Raw genomic sequence first — 24725 nt, forward strand, 5'->3', positions numbered from 1 at the left:
GTTCTGTTAGTTTAAATCATATTCCCTGGGAGCTCATTCCTCTAAAGTGAAGACTTCTCATTTTTTATAGTATCTCAAGTTCTCAAGTTCATGAATTCCTCAAGGTTTTGCAAGTGAAACAACAAAAATATTTCTTGTACAAGCATAAAAGAATTTAAACTAGTTTTCTGCAAGGTCAGGCAGTGCTTTGTGCCTTTGCATCCATGTTACTGGTTTTAAATTATATTTTTGTTTTCTAAAATTCTTGTAATGTTTAACTTTAGGAAGCAGTTTTTTCTATGGTATGCACATCCAAAACCAGATGTGAATGAATTGCTCAGAGCCTTCAATAGTATGTGAGAATTCTTCAATATGACAGAAGGTGGAACTTCTTTTAAAAATATTTTAAAACCGTGGCGTTCCTGTTGTGGCGCAATGGAAATGAATCCGACGAGGAACCATGAGGTTGCAGGTTCTATTCCTGGCTTCGCTCAGTGGGTTGAGAATCCGGCGTTGCCGAGAGCTGTGGTGTAGGTCGCAGATGGAACTTGGATTTGGCGTTGCTGTGGCTATGGTTTAGGCCAGCAGCTATAGCTCTGATTAGACCCCTAGCCTGGGAACCTCCATGCTGTGGGTGCGGCCCTAAAAAACAAAAAGACAAAAAAATATATATATATATGTGTATGTATATATATATACTTTATAAGAGATGAGTAATATTTCTTATAGTTTTATAAACTATTATTACAAAAAACCTTATAAGTAAGAACAGCATTTGAACATGAAATTGAATCTTTCCCCATCAGAAAATGACTTTTCTTTGTTCAAAATGTTATTGTTTCTATTCATGATCTTATTTTCAGACAGTTTGTTTTTTCTCTCAAGAACTAGTATTCTGATTCCTTCCATATGTTGTTGTAGTTGTTTAAGCAGCATTTACTGAGTGCCTATCACAACTATAGTGGTTGAGCTAGGAGGTCAAACACAAAAGCAGTCAGCTGTCATACAGTAGACACATGTCATGTGGTAGTCTGGAAGAGTATAGTGGGAACCATCAAAAGGTGTGATTCATTCAGCCTGGAAGAATAGGAGAGTCTTTTTTTTTCTCTATTTTTATTCTTGCTCTCTGTTTCTTTTTTTTTTTTTTTCCCCTCCTCTTTTTCTTGTTTGGCCGCTCCATTGCATATGGAATTCCTGGGTCTGTTATTGAATCCAAGCCAGAGTTGTGACCTATGCCACAGCTGCGGCAACGCTGGATCCTTAATCCACTGTACGGGGTCAGGGATTGAACCCAGGTCCCTGCCACTGCAGAGATACCGTTGATCCTGATACAGTGCAGCAGAAACTCCAGAATAGGAGCATCTTTATCAGGAATTTGCTATTTAAGATAGACTCCAGAAAAGACCTCCCCAGGTGTGGAAGAATGGCAGGGTATTGTACTTAAGAGAATCTTTAGAGACATCAAAGAATGAGAGTATGAAGCATGTACGGCTAGCTAAGGTACACCTAGTTGATTTTTTCATTTATTGGCAAATCTTTTGGATATGTAATTGCAACTCTGTCTTTCTAGTTCCTGTTTTGAAGTCATTTGAAATGTTTGGCCACAAAGTATTTCTTAAATATTTTTGGTGTGGCTACTCATACATATAATTTAAATCTGAAATATTTTATTTTTCTGATGCCATGAGAATGGTGACATCTGTTTCTCGAATAGGAACCTGGTAGTCATAGGATGTGTAAGTGGTCAACTGTTGACAAAACATGATATATTTGATTAATGTTTTATATATGCTGGTGTCATGTGCTTTATATTTCAGTTAAATTTTTGTTAACTTGCAGATAGCTAGAACTGGAAAAGATTTCTAATGGATGTGTACTAGTTTAGATGCTGTTAGATAATCAGAAAATACAAACAATTTAGCCATCACAATATTGGTGAATGATTTTTTTTGTTTCTGACTATAGTGTTATATAATTTAGATGTAAGATATATATTAGATATACCTATAAAATACATTTTTTATCTTCCTATAAATAGTATTTGTAATTGACATTTTGAAATTTGCTCTGAATTTTGTTTTTTGAGGGGAGAAAGTACTTTTAAATTTTTTAAATTTATTTTTACAGCAAGCTGTAATTTACATAGACTAAAATACACAACTTTAAAGTGTGTAGCTCAGTGACAGTTTTACATATAAACACAGTGCCGTGATCACTACCAAAAGGAAGAATATATTCATCATTCCAAAAAAGTTATTCTTGTCCCTGTCTAGTCATAATCACCCCTGAAAAACCATTACTGACTTTGCTTTCCCTAGGTTAGTTTTGGTTGTTCTTGAACTTCATTAAATGCAGTCATAGAGTCATGCGCATGTGCTTGGTTGTATCTGACATCTTTTGCTCTTTCATTTATAAACTGTATCAGTAGCTCATTTTTCATTTGTTTTCATTTTTTTAATTGCCGAGAATATTACATTATTTGAATAAACTACACTTTTAAAAAAATCTATCCTGCTCTTATAAATATTCGGGTTGGGTTTTTTAATTTCTCCTGTTTTAGCTTTTATAAATCTTTTAATGTTCTTACATATAGCAGGTGCTGTGGTCTGAATGTTTGTTAGGTATGAAGTAGGGCCTTTTGGAAGTGGTTAGGTCATGAGAGCAGAACCCTCATGCCAGGGGTTAGCGCCTTACAAAACAGTCTCAGTCAAGACCCTTCCCCACCTTCTACCACGTGAGGACTCAGCCAGAGTTGACGGTGTGCAACCCAGAAGAGGGCTTTCACTGAAGCCTGGCTGTGCTGGCACTCTGATCTTGGACTTTTAGCCTCCAGAACTGTAAGCAATAAATTTCTGCTATTTATAAGCCATCTGGTCTGTAATATTTTGTTTTAGAAACCCAAACAAAGAAAGTATAGTCTTCTAGTCAATCATTCTTCTATTGGTAGGCTTTTATTTTGTTTCCATTTTTTAGCCTCTAAATAGTTTACTAAAGAACCTTGCTCAAGTTCTAAATCTTTTATGAAATAGAGTCTCAGGAATGTGATTGCTGAATCAAACGGTTATGTGTTTTTTAAACTGGTTATTATTGTTTTTAATTTACTTATATCTAGCTTGCTTCTCTGAAAGGCTATGGAAATTCACAGTTCCACCAGCAATGTAAGAAAGCACCTGTTAACCCATATCCCAAACAGTGTTAGCTATCACTAATTTCTGCTGTCAGTGAAAATGTGATCCCAGTATATCTTTTGTTTGCAGTTCCCTGACTACAAGTAAATTTAAGTAATTTCCTCTTCCATAAATTACCAGTTTGTTATTTGTATATTTTTCTGTTAACTTTAAGATGTCAGTTTCTAAATAATTTCTGTATATATTATGTTTTAAGTCTTTGTATCTTCACTATAAATTTCTTTCTAGAGTTTCAGTTTTATATTGACTCTATGGTTTCATGCCATACAAAACATTTTCAATTTTATGTAGAAAGTTGCATCTTGGTTAAGGTATCTCCCACACCTCTAGATTTTGTACATGTACTTTCCAAGATTTCCTTGTGAGATTTTTTTTTTTATTGCATGTGCTATATTTTTACATCTTTAATCCATCTGGAATTTATTTTTGTACATGACATATGATGGCGGTCCAATTTTACTTTCTCCCAGATGGATAACCAGTTGTGCTACTTCTATTTTTCTGCTGATAGAACTACCATCTTTATTATATCTTAAATTCTCATATAAGCTGGGATTGGTTTCTAGCTTGCTCTGTTTACTGATGTTTGTATATTCTTATACTAACAGATTTTGGATTAAAGAGACTTTTGAGTTATGTTCTAATATCTACTTTTGCATATTTAATATTTCACCTAAACTTTGATTTTCTCCAGTTTAACCATCACCAGTAAGGTTATATAAGATTCTAATTTGAATTACATTTAATTTACATATTAATGCAGTTTTTAAGTTACATTGTTATACTATCTTTACATCTGAGAATATGGTATGTCTTTCTACTTATCCAGATCTTATTTTATGTCTATTAAAGACTTCAGAATTGCCTTCATATGTCTTATTCCTCCTTTGTTAAATTTATTCCCAAGAACTATCTTAGAGTATTTTTGCTATAGCACGTGGAATATTTTTTCTGATTTCCATTTCTAGGTAATCTGTTGTTAACAGTAGAGAATAGACATTGATTTTTTTTTAATTGTCTACCTCGATATTTTGATTAATCTAATTTTATATTACCATCTTTTGAGATTTTCAGATATATGATAATAGTAAAATCAGTTTCACTTCCTTTTTCACTATTTATGCAGACTATTAAATTTTTCTTATTTTTGTTTTTTTATTTGACAGAAGCATGAAGACAGCGTTAAATGATTGTGGTGATAACTAGCATCCCTATCAGGTGTCTGAAAATGATTTTCGTTTTTCAAACTTTTGGAATGTATGCTCTTCTCTTTTTTTTTTTTTGGTAAATGCTTTTTATTTTATTTAAGTGATTTTATTCCATCTCAGGCTTGGATTTTTTTTTTTTTTTTCTTTTAAGGCATGTCTATTTGAAATTTTATGAAGAGCTTTTTCAGCACTTCATGAATATGCTTTTCTTTAATTTGTTGATGGAATAGATACATAATCTATCAACATATAATAGACTTCTTGTTATTGAACTACCTTTGGCCTCATGGAATAAATTTCTACAGACCAAATACTCCTAGATTGTTTTCTGTTCTTTCTCGTCTTTGACAGAGGGTGCCTCAACCCTAGTCTCTAGGTAGAACTTGCCAGGCACAGGGAGAAGAAAACCTAGTAAGTAATCCACAGGGATTACCATGGCCTCTCCTACTCTCAGCTGCAAGACCTGTAGCTGTTTAGGTCAGGTAAATCAAATAAGTTGGAGTTGAGAATGGAGGGAAAATAGGCACTTTCTGGTCACCAACTTCCAGAATCATCCTCTGGTCCTTCTTTCTTTTGGTTATTTTTCACCTTTTAAAATGTCAATAACTCTTTCTCTTTCTTCTGTTGCTTTGCGTAATACCAAACATTTTCATCAGAACTGCTTCCTTAAACAGAGCCTTTTAATAATAAGAGAGTATAATGAAGTAACATCATATTCTGATGTTTCCGTTTGCTTCCATCCAGTCAGCCTTATGTTTTCTGAAATGTGCTTCATTGTTTGCTCTAGTGATTTTAGTGGCAAACTTCAGTGGTAAGAGTCTTTTGCCATGAATGTCATCCAGAACCTAAACTGTTATTAGCAAACATGTGTAATCAATATTTACATTTCTGATTATCTAAGGGAGGCCCTGGAGGCCCAGCCACATTTTACCACTTTGTAAAGATTATTTTTTTTGGCTGCACCCTGCACCCATGGCATGTGAAAGATCCCAGGCCAGAGATCAAATCCAAACTGTAGCTATGTCCTATGCCACAGCTGCAGCAACTCCGGATCCTTAACCCACTTCACCAGACTGGGGATCAAACCCATGCCTCAGCAGCAACCTGAGCTGCTGCAGAGACAGTGCTGCATCCTTAACTCACTGTGCCACAGCAGGAACTCCCTAGAAAAATAACTTAAATATCTAATTATAATTTTGTTACTATGCAGATTGTTTTAATTAAAAATCATTTCCTGGTAGATTTGGTAATAGTCAAGAATTCAGTAATATTTAAACATAAGAACCTCCTGTGGGTACCAAACACAAAGATCAAGTTAGAAAATAGAAGAGCTCCCGCTGTGGCACAGCAGGAAGGATCTGGCATTGTCTCTGTGGCAGCCCGAGATCAATCCCCACCAGGTACAGTGGGTTAAGAATCTGGTGTTGCTGCAGCTGTGCTGTAGGTTGCAGCTGTGGCTCAGATTCCATCCCTGACCCAGGAATTGCCATATGCCATGGGTGCCACCATAAAAATATAAAAATCAAAAAGAGCACTGGTCATGAAGTACAAAGCCTGAATTTTCTTTTCAGCTCTGCCACCAGCTTTTGTGAACTCTAATGAGGTTCTGCAGCTGTGACCATTCATTTCCTTTTCTCTAAACTGAGGTTGATGAAGTAAATGGTTGATCTTCCTTTATGCTTCCTTTAAGCTTTAACATTCTGGAAAAATTAGATGGTATGTTTGAGTCCTGCACCTAAAAATCCATGATTCTACTGTTTGACAACTCAGATTCTTGCTATCTGATTCTTGCTAAGAAAATAGGTTATTGGTGGACTTTCAGAACTTTCTTGTCTGCTCCCGTATAGCAGTTGCGTAGTAGGTCGCTCTAGACTGAAGGTTTGTGTCTCCCCTGAACTGACATGTTGAAATCCTAACCTTCCAGTGTGTTGGTGTTTGGAGGTGAGGCCTTTGAGAAGAGATTAGGTTAAGAGGATTGACCCCTCATGAGGGGAATCGGTATACTTATTAAAAGACCCTAGAAAGATCCCTTGCTCCTCTGCCATGTGAGGGCACAGCATAAGATGGCTGTGGGTTCTTACCCAATACCGAATCTGCCAACGCCTTGATCTTGGACTTCCCAGTCCCTAGAATTGTGAGAAATAACTTTGCTATTTGTAAACAATTCAGGAGTTCCCATCCTGGCTCAGCAGTAACGAACCCAACTAGTATCTGTGAGAATGCGGGTTCGATCCCTGACCTCACTCTGTGGGATAAGTTTCCAGCGTTGCCATGAGCTGTGGTATAAGTCACAGACATGGCTGAGATCTGCCGTGACTGTGGCCGGCAGCTACAGCTCCCATTCAACCCCTAGCCTGGGAACTTCCATATGCCGCGGGTGTGGCCCTGAAAAAAGAAAAACAAAAAATTTAAAATTCAGTCTATGATATTTTTATTACAGCATCCCAAATGGGCTAATACAGGATTCACTCAAATCATTGTGGTTTTTTTTTTTTTTCCCCTGATCCAATCATGGCTTGCATTGCAACGCCAGATCCAAGCCTCGTCTGGCACCTACACCACGGCTCATGGCAATGCTGGAGCCTTAACTCGTTAATTGAGGCCAGGGATCGAACCCAGGTCCTCATGGATACTAGTCATGTTTGTTACCACTGAGCTGTGATGGGAACTCATCAAATTGTTTTTTTTTGTGAAATAATCAAGTCCCTATATCCCATCTCTGTAAATTAATGTACCCTCTCATGATTTTTTGTAAGTCTTACCTGTCCAGGGAATTTTCAAGATCTTTCTAGATTATAAGACTGAAAACATATTAAATTTAGTCATATTAAAATTGCTGATATTTGGAGTTCCCGTTGTGGCGCAGTGGTTAACGAATCCAACTAGGAACCATGAGGTTGTGGGTTTGATCCCTGGCCTTGCTCAGTGGGTTAAGGATCCGGTGTTGCCGTGAGCTGTGGTGTAGGTTGCAGACACTCTCCAATCCCTCATTGCTGTTTCTCTGGCATAGGCTGGCGGCTACAGCTCCGATTCGACCCCTAGCCTGGGAACCTCCATATGCCACGAGAGCAGCCCCAGAAATGGCGGAAAGACTAAAATAAAATAAAAAAATAAAATAAAATTGCTGATATTTGGAGTTCCTGTCATGGCTCAGTGGTAATGAACCCAGTTAGGATCCATGAGGACGCAGGTTTGATCCCTGGCCTTGTTTGGTGGGTTGAGGATCCGTTGTTGCCTTGAGCTGTGGTGTAGGTCGCACACAGTGCTCGGATCCCGAGTTGCTGTGGCTGTGGCGTAGGCCAGCAGCTGTAGCTCTGATTTGACCTCTAGCCTGGGGACTTCCATATGCTGGGGGTGCAGCCCTAAAAAGCAATTAAAATAAAAAAGCTGATATTTGAGAATGTTTGATCTACAAACAGGCAACTTCTTATGCATCGACCTAATAGTTATGGATATATTAAACTTTTAAACTCATCATACTAGGATTTTACTTGAAAGGTCTTCCCATCCAGAAGCGTAATTGCTTGTAATTTTATTAGGCATTTGTTATTTAGTCAATCAAAAATACCTTTGAAAGCCTGCTTTGTGCCAGCCCTGTGTTAGGTCTTTCAATATGCCCATGAATAAAACATACCTGTTCTCTGGTTTAGGGAAGTCCAGTGAGAGAAGTGGGCTATTAGCTAACCAGTTGTGTTAAAGTTGCATGCGGTTATAGAAAAGAAAATACATATTGTTGTGCATCAGATGACAAGGACTTCTCATCTGAGGGGGTCACAAAGTTCTGTTGTTCAGAAATTATCCAGGGAGGGGGATTCTGGGGGTAGGATAGTGGCCTGCAGGTATGTGTGGTGTTAAAAGTCAGGGAAAAGCATGTTCCTCAAGGGTAAGCAGGAGCTTGGCAGTTTCTATAGAGCATGAAGGTAGGTAAAGCCAGAAGGGGTTTCAGGTGATAGAAAGATGTGAGGCAACAGAAAGTCATTAAAGCTTTTTTTTAATTTTATTTTTGGAGGCGAGGGTGGGAGGGGTTGTTCCATGGCATATTGAACCCACATCCCAGCCCTCTGAAGATGCCTCTGACCCGGTTGTGCCACAGTGGGAACTCCCATTGAAACATTTTAAGTAGGCAAATCATATATTTAGGTTTGGAAGGCACTATGCAAAGTGATTGAGAGTATCTGTCCAAAGGTAGATTGTTTTGACTCAAATCCTAGTTCTTCTCATTCAGACCATGACATTAGGCAATTTAGCACTAAACTTTTGTTTCCTTATCTGTAAAATGGGTTAATAATAGTACCTTATTTGTAGAGTTGTTAGAACAATTTAGATAATATATGAAAAGAGTAAAATTCATAGCCTGTAGTAAATATAAAATACGACTTAGTTATTGTTACTATTTGTATTATTATTTAGTAATGGAGTAAGATTAATTGCAACAAAACCTATTAGTAACTCAGGCAAGAGCAAATTGCGAGTTAGATTGTTTTAATGGCAGAAGGAATAAGGAAATACTATTTGAGAGAAATTTCAGAGGTAGAATTCTTGGCACTTGGTGATTTGAATGAGTGTGTGAAATGAGGGAGAAGAAGGAATAAAAGCCAAAGAGCCAAAGTACCTTAAACTGGATGTGGAATGATGTTGTTATAAACACACCCACATCAGATGCACTAAACTAATATGTTAGTTAAATAAATCAACATTTAAAGCTCTTATTTATTAAGTAGTAAGTGGTAGATAATACCTAGAAGTGAATTTTACAGATTTGAAGCTCTAAGCTTGCTCCTGTATCATCTGTATTAGATAAGCCATGGAGTAGGTTGGGAGAAGAATAAATATAATTTGAACAGTCTTTTTTTTATTTCATGTTTTCTTTTTCTTTCTGCCGTCTTTCCTTTTTAGTTCTATAATTTGATTATTTTAATCTTTTAGTATTAGATTGACCCATATAGAAATTGACGTCTTTATAGATCAGAAAGTATTTAATAGAAATGAAATAGTTAACTATTAACCATTTCATATGGTTCATCTAGTTATATTTTCATTCTGTAAGAATTTTTAACTCCAGCTCTAAAGATCCATTTTAAGTTAAATTGAATACCAAAGGCTGGAAGGATGTTGCTGTGATGGCATTAGGACAAGTGAAGCTGAGCCCCATGAAGTAGTTGACTTACACCTGGCATTTTCCACTTAGTGTGGCTCTGGGAGGACATCTTGCAGCCAGTTTTTTTGTTAGCTTTACCAAAAGGGATATATTGTATATTATTTTGGCTGTTTTTCTTTAGCCTGAGTATAAAAATAGCACATAGAAATTAGGAGATTAGGAAAACATAGAAAACCATAAACAAAATTAAAAAATCACTTGTATTCCCACCATCCAGTGCAAAGTAGAATTGATTTTTAATGTATTTTCTTCCAGTCATATATACAGAAATACTCCTTTATAATAGTGCCTCATGTAACTGCATTATTTTAAAAGGGAAATGTATGTATGGATTTTTGTGAAGACAAAGATTTATTGCCCCCACCCTTCATCATTAATAATTTGTCTCCTCTGAAGAAAATGGTTTCTTTTAATCCCAAACAAAACATTTAACTCCTGACTGATCTTTTTTTTAAGTTTCTAGTATGAATATTTGATTATAGCTCCAAGAATGGCTTTACTAAAATAGAAATAAAATTGGAAGAACTACTGTTTTACTAATGATCTTTTAATAGCTGTGGTTTCATTGCATTTTTGTTATCTTTTTAATTCTTTAGGGTCAAGAGTTAATGTAATATCTGTTTTTATACGTGAGAAGCATGAAATGTAGAGAGAAGAAGTTACAGATTTAGTTTTTAGAAAAGCCTGGACTCTAGACTTTGGTAAATGTTTTTTCCATTTATTGAAATATAATTTTAAGAAACCATTCTTTTTTTCATTCAGTATTTATTAAGCACTCAAAACATGGGAGTTCAAAAATAAAGTCTATGGCAGATATGTAGAATAGTGAGTAACCTGGTTTGGCTGGTGGGCAAGCTGGTTGGGGAAGTGCAATGGTGGGATCAGATTGGAAAGGCAATAGGGAGCCATTGATAGCTCTTGAATAGTGGATTTCCTAATCACCATAATTAAGCATGTGCTTTCGGATATCTAGACAGAAATGAATAGATCAGAAAAATGGACAAGTCTAGAAGTCCAGACAATATTTAATAATAACCTAAAGTATTAAAAACTAAAAGGAGGAAATTAATTAGGAAGCCATTATAGAAATAGATTCCCAAGACGTGGTGACTAAGGATGATGTATTAAGGGAGAACATGGCCAAGATGATTCCTGAGTTCATAGCTCAGTGCCTGGGAGAATGTTGGAAAAAAATAAAAGAGGCTTATTTGGTGAGAAAACTGTATTTAAGTTTGGATATGCTGTAGTCGAAGTCTCTCTTAGACATCCAGGCAAATTGTGGATGAAAAGGGGAGTGAAGTCAGGGCTGGAGACACAGGAGAGAAATTATTTGTGTGCTGGGAATAACCGATGCTGTATCACTGATCCTTCTTTCACTGCCTTACGTATGTATAGCCTCAATGTATTTGAGGAATGCATGACAGGAGAGTATCCAATAACTGTTGTTATTGCCCTTAGAAGATTGGCAGTCCTAGTAAGAGAGGGCACCTTAGGATTCACAAGAACCCACCCTCTAGCACCACAACATGATCTGTGGGAAAGTAGACTATTCAGGAAAGGCTGTTTGAGTAGTATGAGGAAAAAGTAGTTATATTCCCTTAATGTGCGAGGTAATGGCTAATTTTTGGTATACATATTCTGCTTTATTTCTCAATCACCTCATGAAACAGGGCATATGATCCTTATTTTGCAGATGATGAAGCTGAGGCTAAGTAATATTAGAGCAAGGATTTGAGCCAAATGGGTGTTCAGTGCCATGGATCTTTTCGCTGTTCCATCTTTTCCTCTAAGACCTGTCAAGTACTACCAAGCTATCAAGCTTATGCTTAATAGGCTTTTTGAGTTTCTTGCCTTTGGTGTGATACGCACAGTGCTTTAAATCTTAAAATGTAGTTGATTGAATTCTGGTAATGAGTGGCCATTGCCTGCAATGAGAAAGCATGTGTGTGAAACAAAAAATAAAAGTTGGATCATGTAATATAATTAAAAATTGTTATCATTTGACACTTCCCAGTTAGCTGAAAATTATCATCACTTAGACATCATCTGAAGAGCCACAGTATCATCCCAATTTGCCTTGTGTTGAGTAGGCGCAAAGAAGATTGTGTATTTTAAGGTACACAGATTGTACCATGAAACTTCCTCCAGTTTTCAAACCTGGGTGGAAGTGGGTACATTTAATTTGTCCATCTTTTGTTTGTATATTTGTGTACCAGTTCTCAGCAAACTAGAAGCATGTAATGGCATCTGAAAACTATAGGATAGTGTTGAATACAGCAACAGCATAATTCCTCTTTCATCTGTGTGCTATTTCTGCATATTCAGAATGGATGGAATTTATTTTTTTCTTTTGAAAAACGGAATTTTTAGATTTCCTTGTTATTTTGGCCATCTTTCTTAAAATTGATCAGCATTTAGTGAATAATGAGAGAAAATTAATGCCAAATATGTAGCTTTCTACCTAGGACTTCTTGTGCTGAATTATGAGTCCTCAGTTGTCATGAACTGTTAACACATTTTCATTCTTTAACATTGCTCTTTGTTCCCTGAGAAATGCTACAAGGAAATAGGAATTTCCTCTCACCATTACCCCTCTGGCAGTGTGTTTCAATCTAATTCCTGGCTGGCGCTCTGTCCTGGTTACTGTCCCTTCTCCTTACTAAATTCAGTTCATCTGTTAAGAGGGGGATTCCAGACAGACGAGGAAACAGCTTTCAAACATTGCACTGCAGGCATATTAAATTACCCCCCCACCCCCCCACCCCCACCCCCACCCCCACCTCGTGTGATCTGAAAATCGGGGAGCACCTCTCTGGCGATGAATTCTAATGAGCTGCTAAAGATGCCGGAGTGTGCACGCACACAGGCATTTTCTTTCCCCTCCCCCGCCTCTTCCTTTTCCCAAGCCCCTTCTTCTCCCTATTTCCCCTCCTACTCCTTTATCCCCTCCCTCTGTGGCTCAGTTCTGCAGTAAACGGGGCTAAGGCACATTCCTGCTTTGCAAGGCTTTCTGTTAAGGATGTTCTGCGGCTTTTGTTTGGATCGCAGCATGCAGAATTACAGGTAACACTCGGAAATTGAGCTAGGCAATTCAGTGCTGTTGAAATATTTTCTAAGAGGCAAAATATTATATTGGAATGAATGAAGAAAGTAAGTTATATTGGTTAGTATTATTAGTGGTAATTGTAGTAAAGTGTTTTCAGAAATGCTATATGCAGATTTCTTTTTTCCCTTAAAAGGCTCAGTTGAAAGGAGACGGGCTTAGATTGATCTCATTTGCAATTGATTTTGTTTTTATGTTGATCATGAAAGCTTGCTGTCACTGCGCTTCCTCTGTAGAGTAAGGGGTGCTACTGAGGGTAGCTGTGAATAGATGTACCGGGTGTGGCAGGATAGAGTGGGAGGGGTGGTGTCAGCCCGAGCTAGCCAGGTTCTTGATGAGGGCATTGGATGCAAAATGTAAAACACTCTCTCCTTTTCTTCTATCAGCTGTTCAGAGGAGACTCATTACAACTCCTGCTGAAGTCCTAGTCTTCCTCCCTTCTCTTCTGCCCCTACCCCCTACCCTCATTGGCCTGAAGACATTGTAACCAGAGTTTGCCTTACTCCCCCGGTGCTATGTGTATGGTAAACCTGGTACTATGGCCGCATCTGGGACTGGCCAGACAACTGCTGCTGGTTCTCCCTATTCCAAGGAGGATTTAAAAGGGAATTGCACTGCAGGCAATGCATCAGAGCAGCAGCATCGGGAGCTTGGGGACTAAGGCTCCTCGGGCATTATTACAGACACACAGAGCTGGCCGCAATGACAGCAGCTGCTCCATTGAACTGTTGGCAGCAGCCAGGCGGCAGCATGAAGTGAGAGATCACTCCTGAGCTCAAGATGAACTCTACCTTGGATGGTAATCAGAGCAGCCACCCTTTTTGCCTCTTGGCATTTGGCTATTTGGAAACTGTCAATTTTTGCCTTTTGGAAGTATTAATTATTGTCTTTCTAACTGTATTGATTATTTCTGGCAACATCATTGTGATTTTTGTATTTCACTGTGCACCTTTGTTGAACCACCATACTACAAGTTATTTTATCCAGACTATGGCGTATGCTGACCTCTTGGTTGGAATAAGCTGCCTGATCCCTTCTTTATCACTCCTCCACTATCCCCTTCCAGTGGAGGAGTCCTTGGCTTGCCAGGTATTTGGTTTTGTAGTATCAGTTCTGAAGAGTGTCTCCATGGCCTCTCTGGCTTGTATCAGCATCGATAGGTATATTGCCATCACTAAACCTTTGACCTATAATACACTGGTTACACCCTGGAGACTACGCCTGTGCATTTTCCTGATTTGGCTATACTCTACCCTGGTCTTCCTGCCTTCCTTTTTCCACTGGGGCAAACCTGGATATCATGGAGATGTGTTTCAGTGGTGTGCGGAGTCCTGGTATACCAGCCCCTACTTCACCCTGTTCATCGTGATGATGTTATATGCCCCAGCAGCCCTCATTGTGTGCTTCACCTATTTCAACATCTTCCGCATCTGCCAACAGCACACAAAGGAAATCAGCGAAAGGCAAGCCCGCTTCAGCAGCCAGAGTGGGGAGACTGGGGAGGTTCAGGCCTGTCCTGATAAGCGCTATGCCATGGTCCTGTTCCGAATCACTAGTGTATTTTACATCCTCTGGTTGCCATACATCATCTACTTCTTATTGGAGAGCTCCACTGGCCACAGCAACCGCTTCGCATCCTTCTTGACCACCTGGCTTGCTATTAGTAACAGTTTCTGCAACTGTGTCATTTATAGTCTTTCCAACAGCGTATTCCAAAGGGGACTAAAGCGCCTCTCCGGGGCCATGTGTGCTTCTTGTGCAAGTCAGATGATAGCTAAGGACCCTTACACAGTTAGGAGCAAAGGCCCCCTTAATGGATGCCATGTCTGAAGTGGTTCAGATACTGGGTCACCGTGTGTCTTGTATGTGTGTGTGTGTCCTTCTTATCTCTTTGTATTCTGGTTCACTGGGAAATGTGGGACAAAATAATTTGACTCTAAGCATTAGCAAACAAATGATCCATCCAAAATACCTTGGATTTTGCAGAAATGATTTTTTTTAATGCTTTTTAATTCAGGACCATGAAGATAAATTTATCTTGGTTCCAGTTTTTAGAATGTCATGGAAATGACTGTATTTCTTAGACTTAAAATGAATAAAGCCATATCTAACACCTCTCTCCAGCTGGCATGACTGAACCTGGGTGTGAAAAGCGTCAGCATTTTTAAAAGTCATCGTTTTCTTGTCGCTTTTCTGGGTTCTTTCCAGCTGTTTGGGCTTCATGTATAATTTATTTCTTTTAACAGGGAAGATTAAAATACAGTGATGAATTAATAGCATTTAAAAAAATTTTTAATGTATGTCAAAGTATTGCTACACTGAAGGTTTCACACTGTCATTCAGAAAGCCAAATGTTTTATGTCTTAACTCTCTGGAGAGAACGCTCAATACAGTGAGTAACGTAAAAACTTAAACATTGATTTAAAATTTTTGCATTGAACCATGAAGCAGAAGGGCAGTCAAATTATACAGTTTATTAAAAACTAAGCTGTTTTTTGTGCCATGCTTCACTGAGATCTAAAGAAGTGTGTGTATTGAAAGTGACTGTGTTGTATTTTTGCCCATGCCTTTTGTGTATGTGTGTTTTGAGAATATTTGAATTGAATTAGATTTCTCTTTCAGAGCAAAAAAAGTGTTTTAATAAGCTGAAAAATAATTAAATGATAGGCTGACTGTCATTTGTATAATGATGAAAATATATTAAAATGTGTCTTTAGTCTTCTGTGCTCTTTTTAGCCAGAGACTGTTAAACATTAAGGTATCAGGAAGAAAGTTGTCCTAAGCAATGAACTCAGAAAATATATTGTACATTTAGCTAGTTCATTTTTAAAACAGAAGGGGGTTGATTGAGATGTTCTCTTTGTGGTTAAATGGAATCAGCTAATATAAAGTAAAAACCAATTCTTTTTAAAAGCATTCTTTTAGCTAGTGTTAAGAAATCCATATATGAATGAGAGAAGGAGAGATTCTGATTAAGTCTCTTTTGTTTGTTCTGGAAAAAAAAAAATCCTTGGCATACAATTCCTTTCCTAAATAGGCTTTTTGTTTTGTTTTGTTTTTTGTAAGCCAAAGTACTAGCAAAGTCTGTGGAATTATTGAGAGGACTATGTATTTGTATGTAGTAGTGATGTTTTGTTCCCAAAAGTGATTATATTTAGGGCAAGAGGTTTATTTTTCTAAAAGGAGAGAAGGATTTCCCAGCAGCTCCAGGCATGAGAGTATTTTCTCTACTTTTCTACTGGTTTTAATGTTTTACAGGACTTTAGGGGACTTATGTGATCTCTGCCTCTGGCTAAATGTTAATCTGAATGTGACAGTGGTGTTCAGTGAGATGGAAGATGGAAGAAAACCAAGGGAAATGGGTTAAAGTGGATTTTTGAGTCCAAGAAAGGACATGGATATTTATAAAACAGGCAGATATGCTTTGGTTTTCCATCATGATATGAGAAAACTTCCTACCCTCTTTTAAAATAAAGGACAGCATTCTTAGGATTTTAGGTTTTAGATATTGATTTGATTTTTAACTTTAAATGTATGCTACTTAAATGTTTTTATTTTAAAAGAATAAGTATTAATAAAAACATTTAAACTTCAGATTCTGAACTCTTCCCAAAAGCTTGCTTGCTCTTTATATTTAGTATTGGAAAATTTGATTCTAAGTTGTTTCAAAATTTAAAACTCATATTGAAATTGCAAGTTATGTTAGTGGCTTTGTCAAGTTGCCATTTAAAGTGGAAAACCTTTTAGATTCTGAAAAATAGTTATACACAGTTCCCCTTTAAGTGGCACAGACCTAAAAAAACCCAAATTTCTCTTTTTATATATGTATCAGATAATGTAACTTGTTCAGATTTCAACAATTTGCTTGTAAATATTTGATTCAGCAGAATTAATCATGAAGATTAATTTTTATAGAACTGTTGTTAAATCAGATTTAAAAGTTTTAGATCAGTTTTACTTTTGGGGGGACTGAGCCCTTTTAATTTTTTCCCATAGTAGGATTCTGTCTTGTGAGAAAACAAAAGTTTTGGAAAAGATTTTATGGAAATGAGAACATATCTGTTTCATTTTCTGGAAATGGCTAATCAAGCTGACTTTTTCTTTTTCTTTTTCGGCTGCCCTATGGCATATGGCATTCCCAGGCCAGGGATCAAATCCGAGCCACAGTTGCGACCTAAGCCGCAGCTGTGGCAACACTGGATCCTTAACCCACTGTGTCCCAGTGCTCTAGAGATGCCACCAATCCCATTGGGCCACAGCAGGAACTCCAAGCTGATTTTTTAATGACTGAAAGGACAACGCTCTTTAATTAGAGCTTTTGTTAATAGACTTTTCTTTTTTTGCCCTAGTACCAAATTTAGGTATTGTTAGAGGTTTGGTGTTTTGGTTGTTTTTGTTTTTCACATTAGAACCCTTATCAATGTCTCAGCCTAAAACTAAAGTAGATACTAAGTGAGGATAATAAGTTTATAAAGAAAAATAAAGCGCCTGTGTCCAACTGATACTTCCTTAATATCAGATGTTTTTCCAGTTTATCTTGTCTTTATTGGACTTTACAAACTCTAAGGTTCCTTCCAGGTATCAATTCTGTTTTCACATTCATTGTCTATACTGCTTGTAAATTTTGTTTTCCTGTGGTATGTGTGTGCTGGGGGAGAAGGGATATGTCTGGATGCAGCCATACAGTCTGCTGTGGCTGGGGGCAGTTCTGTGAGATACATTTGGAGGGTTTGTATTTAAGTAACCTTCTCATCCTGGCATATTTAGTGCAACATTTGATGACGTTTTGTTTAAATACCAAACTGACTAGTTCAGAAAGAGAAAATAAGTGTATTTTTAGAGTCAATTACTTTGAGCTTTCGCAATGCAGGCCATTTAACTTTATATGGTATATGATGGATAAGAGGAAGTATAAGCACTGGGTGGTTGTGTTGAAATAATTTTGTAGTAAATTTTAAAATAAGGCTATGTTAATTGTTATATTTGTAATTAGTTATGTGTTTTTATATGATGACTTCAGTGAAGGTGTGTTTTTTCCCTCTTAGAGTGGGAAAAACAATTACAAACGGACAAGTCCTCCACTTTAATGAAAGAATTTTCTTATACCAGAATGGGTATTTGAATTTTTCATGGATTTGTTGGCTCTTACCTAAATTCCATTTTGGAAAGGGTGTTCTCTAAGGTTTATTGACGGATAAGATCCTTTTTGAGCCATTTATAACGGCTACTCCTTTTTACTTGAATAATGGTCTCAGTATTTTAAGGATTGGGAAAACTTGAATTTTTGTACTGTTAAATGCATTACTGTTCACCTCCTTGAACTTGAAAACGAAAACAGGATTATAGGTTCCCAGATGGTAGAGTGATTTCTGGGAGTTTCCTCAGCTTTTCGGGTATGATTGAAACATCCGCTTTTATTGCCTTTGTAGGAATTTTACTATGTGGTTTTGTATCATAAAAGATTTGTGAAATAAATTATTGGCAAACAGAATTTATTGTTATACAAGCAGATTTGGGGAAGTTTAAGGATGGGGAAAAATCATGGGACTATGAGATTTTTTTTTAAGTCTTTAAGTCATTCTATGTGTTAATTTTTGCATAATTTTCCATTTCAGGTTGATAAAAAGCTAAAGACTATATTAAATGTACATATTATTATTAATATATTTTGCAGACTCAAGGAATATTCTAGACATTTCTTATGACTGTAAATGAGTCATTTGACTTTTTTTCAAAATTTGGATGTCAAGGGCATCACAATATGATTAAAATGAACTATGTACCGAGAATCGAAAAATCTAGGTTTCTGTTATTAATTAGCTCATTTTATAAGGGCAGGTTCTTTCTCTATGCATATAATTTCTTTTAAAAGAGGAGATAATAATCCTTTCATCCTTCACAGGGTTACTTTGAGGATTGAATTAGATAACAGACGTAAAAGTACTTTGTAATATGTAAAGTGCTTTGCAAATAAAAATGGGTACTATTATTTCTATCTGCCATAGTTTTACATCTAAAGAAAGTTGTACGTAATGACGTGGTGGTCCCTCACATTAAGGTCTTCGAAGTTCAGCACAAGGTATCTTAGCAGTCTCAAATTCTGCAATGACAGTAACTTTAAATTCAACATAAAACTGTTTCATTTCCTCCCTTTGATTCCAAAGTCCCTGAAGGGAGGGACATTGTCCTTCATTCCTTTATCTCCCAAATCTGCTGCTGCTTTTTTTTTTTTTTGCTTTTTAGGGCCCCACCACGGCATATGGAGGTTCCTGGGCTAGGGGTCAAATCAGAGCTACAGCTGTCGGCCTACACCACAGCCACAGTAACACCAAGATCCAAGGTGTATCTGCAACCTACACCACAGCTCATGGCAATGCCAGATCCTTAACCCACTGATCGAGGTCAGGGATCAAACCCACAACCTCACGGTTCCTAGTCGGATTCATTTCCACCGTGCCACGACAGGAACTCCCAAATCTGCTTCTTAAAGCAGAAGCTTTAGTCAGTTTTACAAAGCTAATGAGTGATCCTTTACTTCTAGTCACCTTTATTACTTCTAGTCAATGTAGAACAGTGATGTTCAAAGGGTAGTCCAAAGCCTAGAAGCAGTTTTCCATTTGGTCAAGCCATCCTAGACTCTAAATAATATCTCTTTCTAGAACCAGGAGAGCAATGTGGGAATGTGTGTGCTCTATATGCTGTGTAGCTTGACTCCTGGAAACTCTGTGGCCTGAACCCAGGGAACTTGAGGCAGTGTGCTGTCAAACTGCCAATTTCTCAAAGCATGGCTGAGATCTTGGTTCTGGATTCAGATAAGGTAGGCTAGAAAAATCAGTCATAAGGAAAGAGGAGCAATAGAATAGAATAGCGTGATGAAAGAAACTATTTTAAGTCTTTGTTTTTGCTTTTTCTCTCAGTCTTTACCATTTTCCTGGCTCTATTTTCCCTTCCTTTCTTTTCTTAATATTCTATTGGTCATTTATTCAGAGGGAATTGCTTATGATACCGTATCGGGTGTGGAAAATTTTATTATGCAGTAACTGGCTTGTAAGGAAAGTTTGAGAGGCAATCAAGAAGCACTTAATGTAGCAAGCTCTGCTAGATGCCAGACAGTATAGCTAGCTGGCCTCAGGGATATAAAGAAGGATCACATGATTCCTTTCTTACATAACTTTATGGTTTTTAGATGTTTCATATCGAAAATTCTGTGATCTGTCTTTCCAAAAGCTTCAAAGTGACTTTACCTGGAGGAATTTACCAAGACCTACTGATGGACAGTTGGCACATCAGGAGTCTTATTTCTTGGGGTGGGTTTATGAAATGCCAGTATGTAAAATCATTTATCACTTTATTAGTTTAAAATAAGAAATCAGGGGAGTTCCCGTCATGGCTCAGTGGTTAACGAATCTGACTAGGAACCATGAGGTTGCGGGTTCGATCCCTGGCCTTACTCAGTGGGTTGAGGATTTGGTGTTGCCGTGAGTTGTGGTGTAGGTCGCAGACATGGCTCAGATCCCATGTTGCTGTAGCTCTGGCATAGGACGGCGGCTATAGCTCCAATTAGACCCCTAGCCTGGGAACTCCCATAAGCTGCGGGAGCGGCCCTAAAAAAGGCAAAAAGGCAAAAAAAAAAAATCAGGAGTTCCTGTTGTGGCACAGCAGAAACGAATCTGACTAGGAACCATGAGGTTTCCAGTCCAATCCCTGGCTTTGCTCAGTGGGTTAAGGATCTGGTATTGCCGTGAGCTGTGGTGTAGGTCAAATATGAGGCTCAGATCTGATGTTGCTGTGGCTGTGGCATAGGCTGGTAGCCATAGCTCCAATTCGACCCCTAACCTGGGAACCTCCATATTCTACAAGTGTGGCCCTAAAAAAAAATAAAATAAAATAAGAAATCAGTGCTGGCAGTAGAGTACAGTCTTTCTCTATTGGTGGATCTTCATGGGAAACTAAAACCATTTTCACAATGTTACTTGGTAAGGATGGAGTCTTAGAATATGGTTCTATAACATGAACATTTACTGATACAAGACTAAGCCTGATGCCCCATCTCCACAGTCAGACAGTCTGGTCATTGGGATCCTGATAAAAGTTGAAATCATCTGTGTTTCTAGTACTGACCAATCTGTCTTCTAATTGACGTGTTATTTCTTTAGTTAACTTCTTTTGTTACTTGCTTTTTAGTAAAATTCCTTGCACGTTTTAATAGTCTTACATGCTTAAAAACTCATTCTTTCTCTTTGAGGTGGTTTTATGTATCACTGATCTTATCTTTTACCATGAAATGTACTGTTTTCTTTTTTTTTTTTTTTTTTTGTCTTTTTGCCATTTCTTGGGCCACTCTCACGGCATATGGAGGTTCCCAGGCTAGGGGTCCAATTGGAGCTATAGCCGCCAGCCTACACCAGAGCCACAGCAACGTGGGATCCGAGCCATGTCTGCGACCTACACCACAGCTCATGGCAATGCTGGATCCTTAACCCACTGAGTAAGGCCAAGGATCGAACCTGCAACCTCATGGTTCCTAGTCAGATTCGTTAACCACTGCGCCATGACGGAAACTCCACTGTTTTCTGATTTCATGTTCAAAGGATGGCATTATTACTTTGCTATTTTGGGGAAGCAACTCATCTTGGTTTTCATGTAGTGTCTATATATGTAGTCTAGTTGGAAAGGCATGGAAATACCTGTAAAAATTAACAGTATCAGTCAGGTAATTAGAATTGAAACATTAGATTTTTGGAAGTCAGCTCATGTCTAGCAGAGGAAATCGGGAGGGACATTTGAGCTGTAAAAAACCTTAGAGATCATTTGGTCTGATTCTCTTTTCACAGACAAGAAACCAGTCCAGTGGCCACAAACCCATCTATGATAATACCCAGACTTCCTACTCCCTAATCCCTTGTCCTTTCCTGTATACCTTGTTGCTTTTGTAGAGGAGATGGAGTTTGGCTTTACTCTGTCAAGTCCTGAATAAGATTTAAATAGGCTGATAATGATGTGTGTGTGTGTGTATATAATTTTAGGTGTAAAAAGCAACACTGTAAATGTTAACTGAGGTTTATGATGTTTCAGAAGCATTTCATAAACTTCGTCTTATGTAACCCTTCCAACTCTGTATGAACTAGTAACTATTACTAACCCAATTACATAGATGAGAAAACTGAGATTTAGAATTGCCAGAGTCAAATAGTTAATATGTGGAAGATCTGGGCTTCCAACCCAGTTCTTTCTGACTCCAAAGCCTACATTATTGCCTCATTTAATTCTCACAGAAACTTGTCAGGTATCTCTGTTTTACAGGTAAGGAAATTTAGGCTTAGAGAGATTAAGAAACTTTTATCAATTGGCTAATTCCTGTACTTGAAACACAAGTGACAGACTTACCACTAAAATATAGCAGATTTAGTATGCATGTTTATTTCTGTTGACTCCTCTCTAAAGAATAGCAAAAGCTGGAGTTCCCACCGTTGTGCAGTGGGTTAAGGATCTGACATTGCTGCAGCTGTGGCGTAGGTTGTGGCTGCAGCTTGAATTCTATTTCTGGCCCAGGAACTTCCATATATTGCGGGTACACCTGAAAAAAAAGAAAAAGGAAAAAAAAAAAAAAGAATAGTGAAAGCATAAGACATGTGGACAAAGAGAAGAGGATCAGAGATCATAATGAAAGAAGCCAGCAAAATTCTGGAATATAGAAACTCAGTGGACAATTGGTAACGGACTCAGCAGAGTCAACAGAGCTGAATTACTAAGTCAGGTGGGGAAAGGGCAAAAAGAAGCAAGGTGACCTGCCTCTAAGACCCAGGAAATAAGTGGGAATTGGATTCCCAAGATGCCTCTACAGGCAGAGAGTAGTCAGCAGCTTAAAACTAAATAATTGTTAGACGGTTTATTGAAGGAATATTTAGGTACCGTCACCCATCTCCACCCCGCTCCTCCACTCCATACCACCTCGATCCCCATGCCAAGCTGGCCTTAGCAGGCAACTGGTTTTTCACCATTGCAACAGAAGATGGAAGACATAATCTTTGGAAGTTGAACCACAGACATTTGGGATGCCAGACATAGCTGAGGTTGGGTCTAAGATACCTCCTTGAAAATACGAGTGTCAAGAGAAAGTCTCCCTATTAAGTCAGTTTCCTTTTCCTGCTACACTCCGGAAATGTAGCAGGAAATACTCCCAGAATGCTCTTAGCCTTAAATGTTCTAAGAAGCAGGAAATACTCCCAGAATGCTCTTAGCCTTAAATGTTCTAAGAAGGAGATAAAAGAAATCTAGTCTAGGGACCAATATTTGAGGGCTCTCAGTTCAGGTTCATTCCAGCCACCTTAAGGTGGTGTGCCCATCAGTCAGCAAATCTCACCCATGCATGTAGAGATTCCAATTAATTTTTTACTCCTTTTAATATCAACAGTCAACCAGATATCACTGGCCTTTTGAGAAAGTCTTATGAATAGACTTGACAAAATGTATTATGAACGCACAGAGCCCAAAACACAGGAAGTCTGAGGAAGCAGAAACAATGCAGGTCAAAGAAGAAAACTTCCCCCCAAGATCTAATATTTGTAACTAATATTTTTAGGGATTTTACATTCATTAAGGAATGCCATTCATTAAGGCATGCTTTTAAAAACAAACAGAAAGAGAACAAGAAAGCTCTTGAGATTTAAAATATAATCAGACATTTTTAAAAATCAGAAAAGTTGCAAGATAAAATCGAGGTAGACCAGATAGTATATAACAAAAGACAATGAAGTAGCTTAAATGCAAGACAATTAGAAGTGTGATCAAAGAAGCCCAATATTTGACTAACATGATTTTTAGAAATAGAGAAAAAGAATGGGAAGATTCTCAGATATTCCAAGAGAAATTCCAGAACTGATGGATATGAATTTCCATAATGAAAAGGACTAACCAGCTTAATAGAACTTTGTGATGGCAAATTATAAAACTTTAGAACTCTGGGGATGAAGAAAAATCTAAAAGCTACTTGGTCTGGAGTAGGGAAGTACAGAGAGATGTGAATAACATTGGACTTTCCACCACCTTGAAGCAAAAAAAGAATTGGGAATAAGTTCAAAATTTTAAGAAGTGATTTTTAACCTAGAATTTTATGCCCAGTTACTTTCATTGAGGTGTTGATGTAAAATAAACCCATTTTGAGATTGGGGTGGGATGGGGCAAAATATTTACCTGTCTTACATTCTCAGGAAGTTACTGAAGGTTATACTTTCTCAGAATGAGGGATGAAATAAAGACGAAGATATAGAACCCAGGACAGAAGAAGAGTGAAGAGAATTCCCATGATGATGGTGAAAGAAAGCCCTAGGAAGTTACTGTGCAGCACATCTAGAAAAGAGCTAGTCCAAATTGGAGTAGAAGAAAGAAAGGCACTGGAGGTATGTCTTTAGGGAAAAAAAAAAAGTAGAATTTACATTTTTTGTCAGATTAGTAGGGAAGGAATTGGTAATAGATACATAGAATACTGAGGGAAAGAAAAAATTGGGTAATTAGTAACTTTAGAAAAATAGAAAATTAAAGAAGGACGTCTAATCCTGATATACACTGTAATTCAGGTATGAGCAAATTGGTTTAGCCAAAAATTGTAACAGAATTATGTTGAGTGTCATAATGAGGGGAAGGGATGTGTGGATGGTGGGTGGAGCTGGGACTTTAGCAGAGCTACAGTATCATCCCCCTTACTGTGCATTTTGTTCAGAAATAGGAAAAAGCAGCATTTAAAAAAAAGATGTGTTCGGGGAGCAGGAAATAGGGTGGGAGGTGTTAGGGGTCTGCTGTTTTTCTTTGTAGGCTTTGTACTGTTTGACCTTTACAACTATGTAGGTGTGTTATTTTTTATGAAAAGCATAGACCACATTTAGGGAAAGGCAGATAAATTTCAGCAGAAGAGGAAGGAAACCAGGGAGCGTAGGTTGAGAACACATTACTGAGGTAGAAGATGAGGATGTGACAGTACAAAGCAGTTTCCTATCCATCACCTCATTTCATCCTCCCAGGAAGACAGGCAAAAAGTATGTTATCCAGCTCTTCGACAGCTGTGGAAGCTGAGTTTTGAAGCTATATGAGAC

General features: G+C 37.8%; 2 protein-coding genes across 7 annotated transcripts in view; both read left to right on the forward strand.

The window, feature by feature from the left end:
• Positions 1–24725, forward strand: part of RABGAP1 (RAB GTPase activating protein 1) — a 173075-nt gene that overhangs the window by 83533 nt on the left and 64817 nt on the right. The window contains exon 1 of one of the 6 annotated variants that reach the window (XM_021074586.1): positions 12484–12596. The exons of 4 other annotated variants lie outside the window; for them this stretch is intronic. Coding sequence is in view for 1 of the 2 variants with exons in the window: in XM_021074580.1 (XP_020930239.1) it covers positions 23940–24035 (96 nt within the window). In the remaining variant the exon portion in view is untranslated. Of the gene's footprint in view, positions 1–12483; positions 12597–21177; positions 24036–24725 lie in introns of those variants that run through there. One more of the 6 variants, XM_021074580.1, reaches the window with a different exon arrangement.
• On the forward strand, positions 12462–20251 carry GPR21 (G protein-coupled receptor 21). The gene is made up of 2 exons (XM_003353653.4): positions 12462–12596; positions 13023–20251. Exon 2 carries the CDS (start codon positions 13417–13419, stop codon positions 14464–14466), a length of 1050 nt encoding a protein of 349 aa, XP_003353701.1. The 5' UTR covers positions 12462–12596; positions 13023–13416; the 3' UTR covers positions 14467–20251.

Source organism: Sus scrofa, chromosome 1 (genome assembly GCF_000003025.6).
Source record: "Sus scrofa isolate TJ Tabasco breed Duroc chromosome 1, Sscrofa11.1, whole genome shotgun sequence".
NCBI classification, from domain to species: Eukaryota; Metazoa; Chordata; class Mammalia; order Artiodactyla; family Suidae; genus Sus; species Sus scrofa.

Coding starts and splice junctions, on each gene's coding strand:
- GPR21 (XM_003353653.4), top strand. CDS start 13,417: ATGAACTCTACCTTGGATGGTAATCAGAGCAGCCACCCTTTTTGCCTC.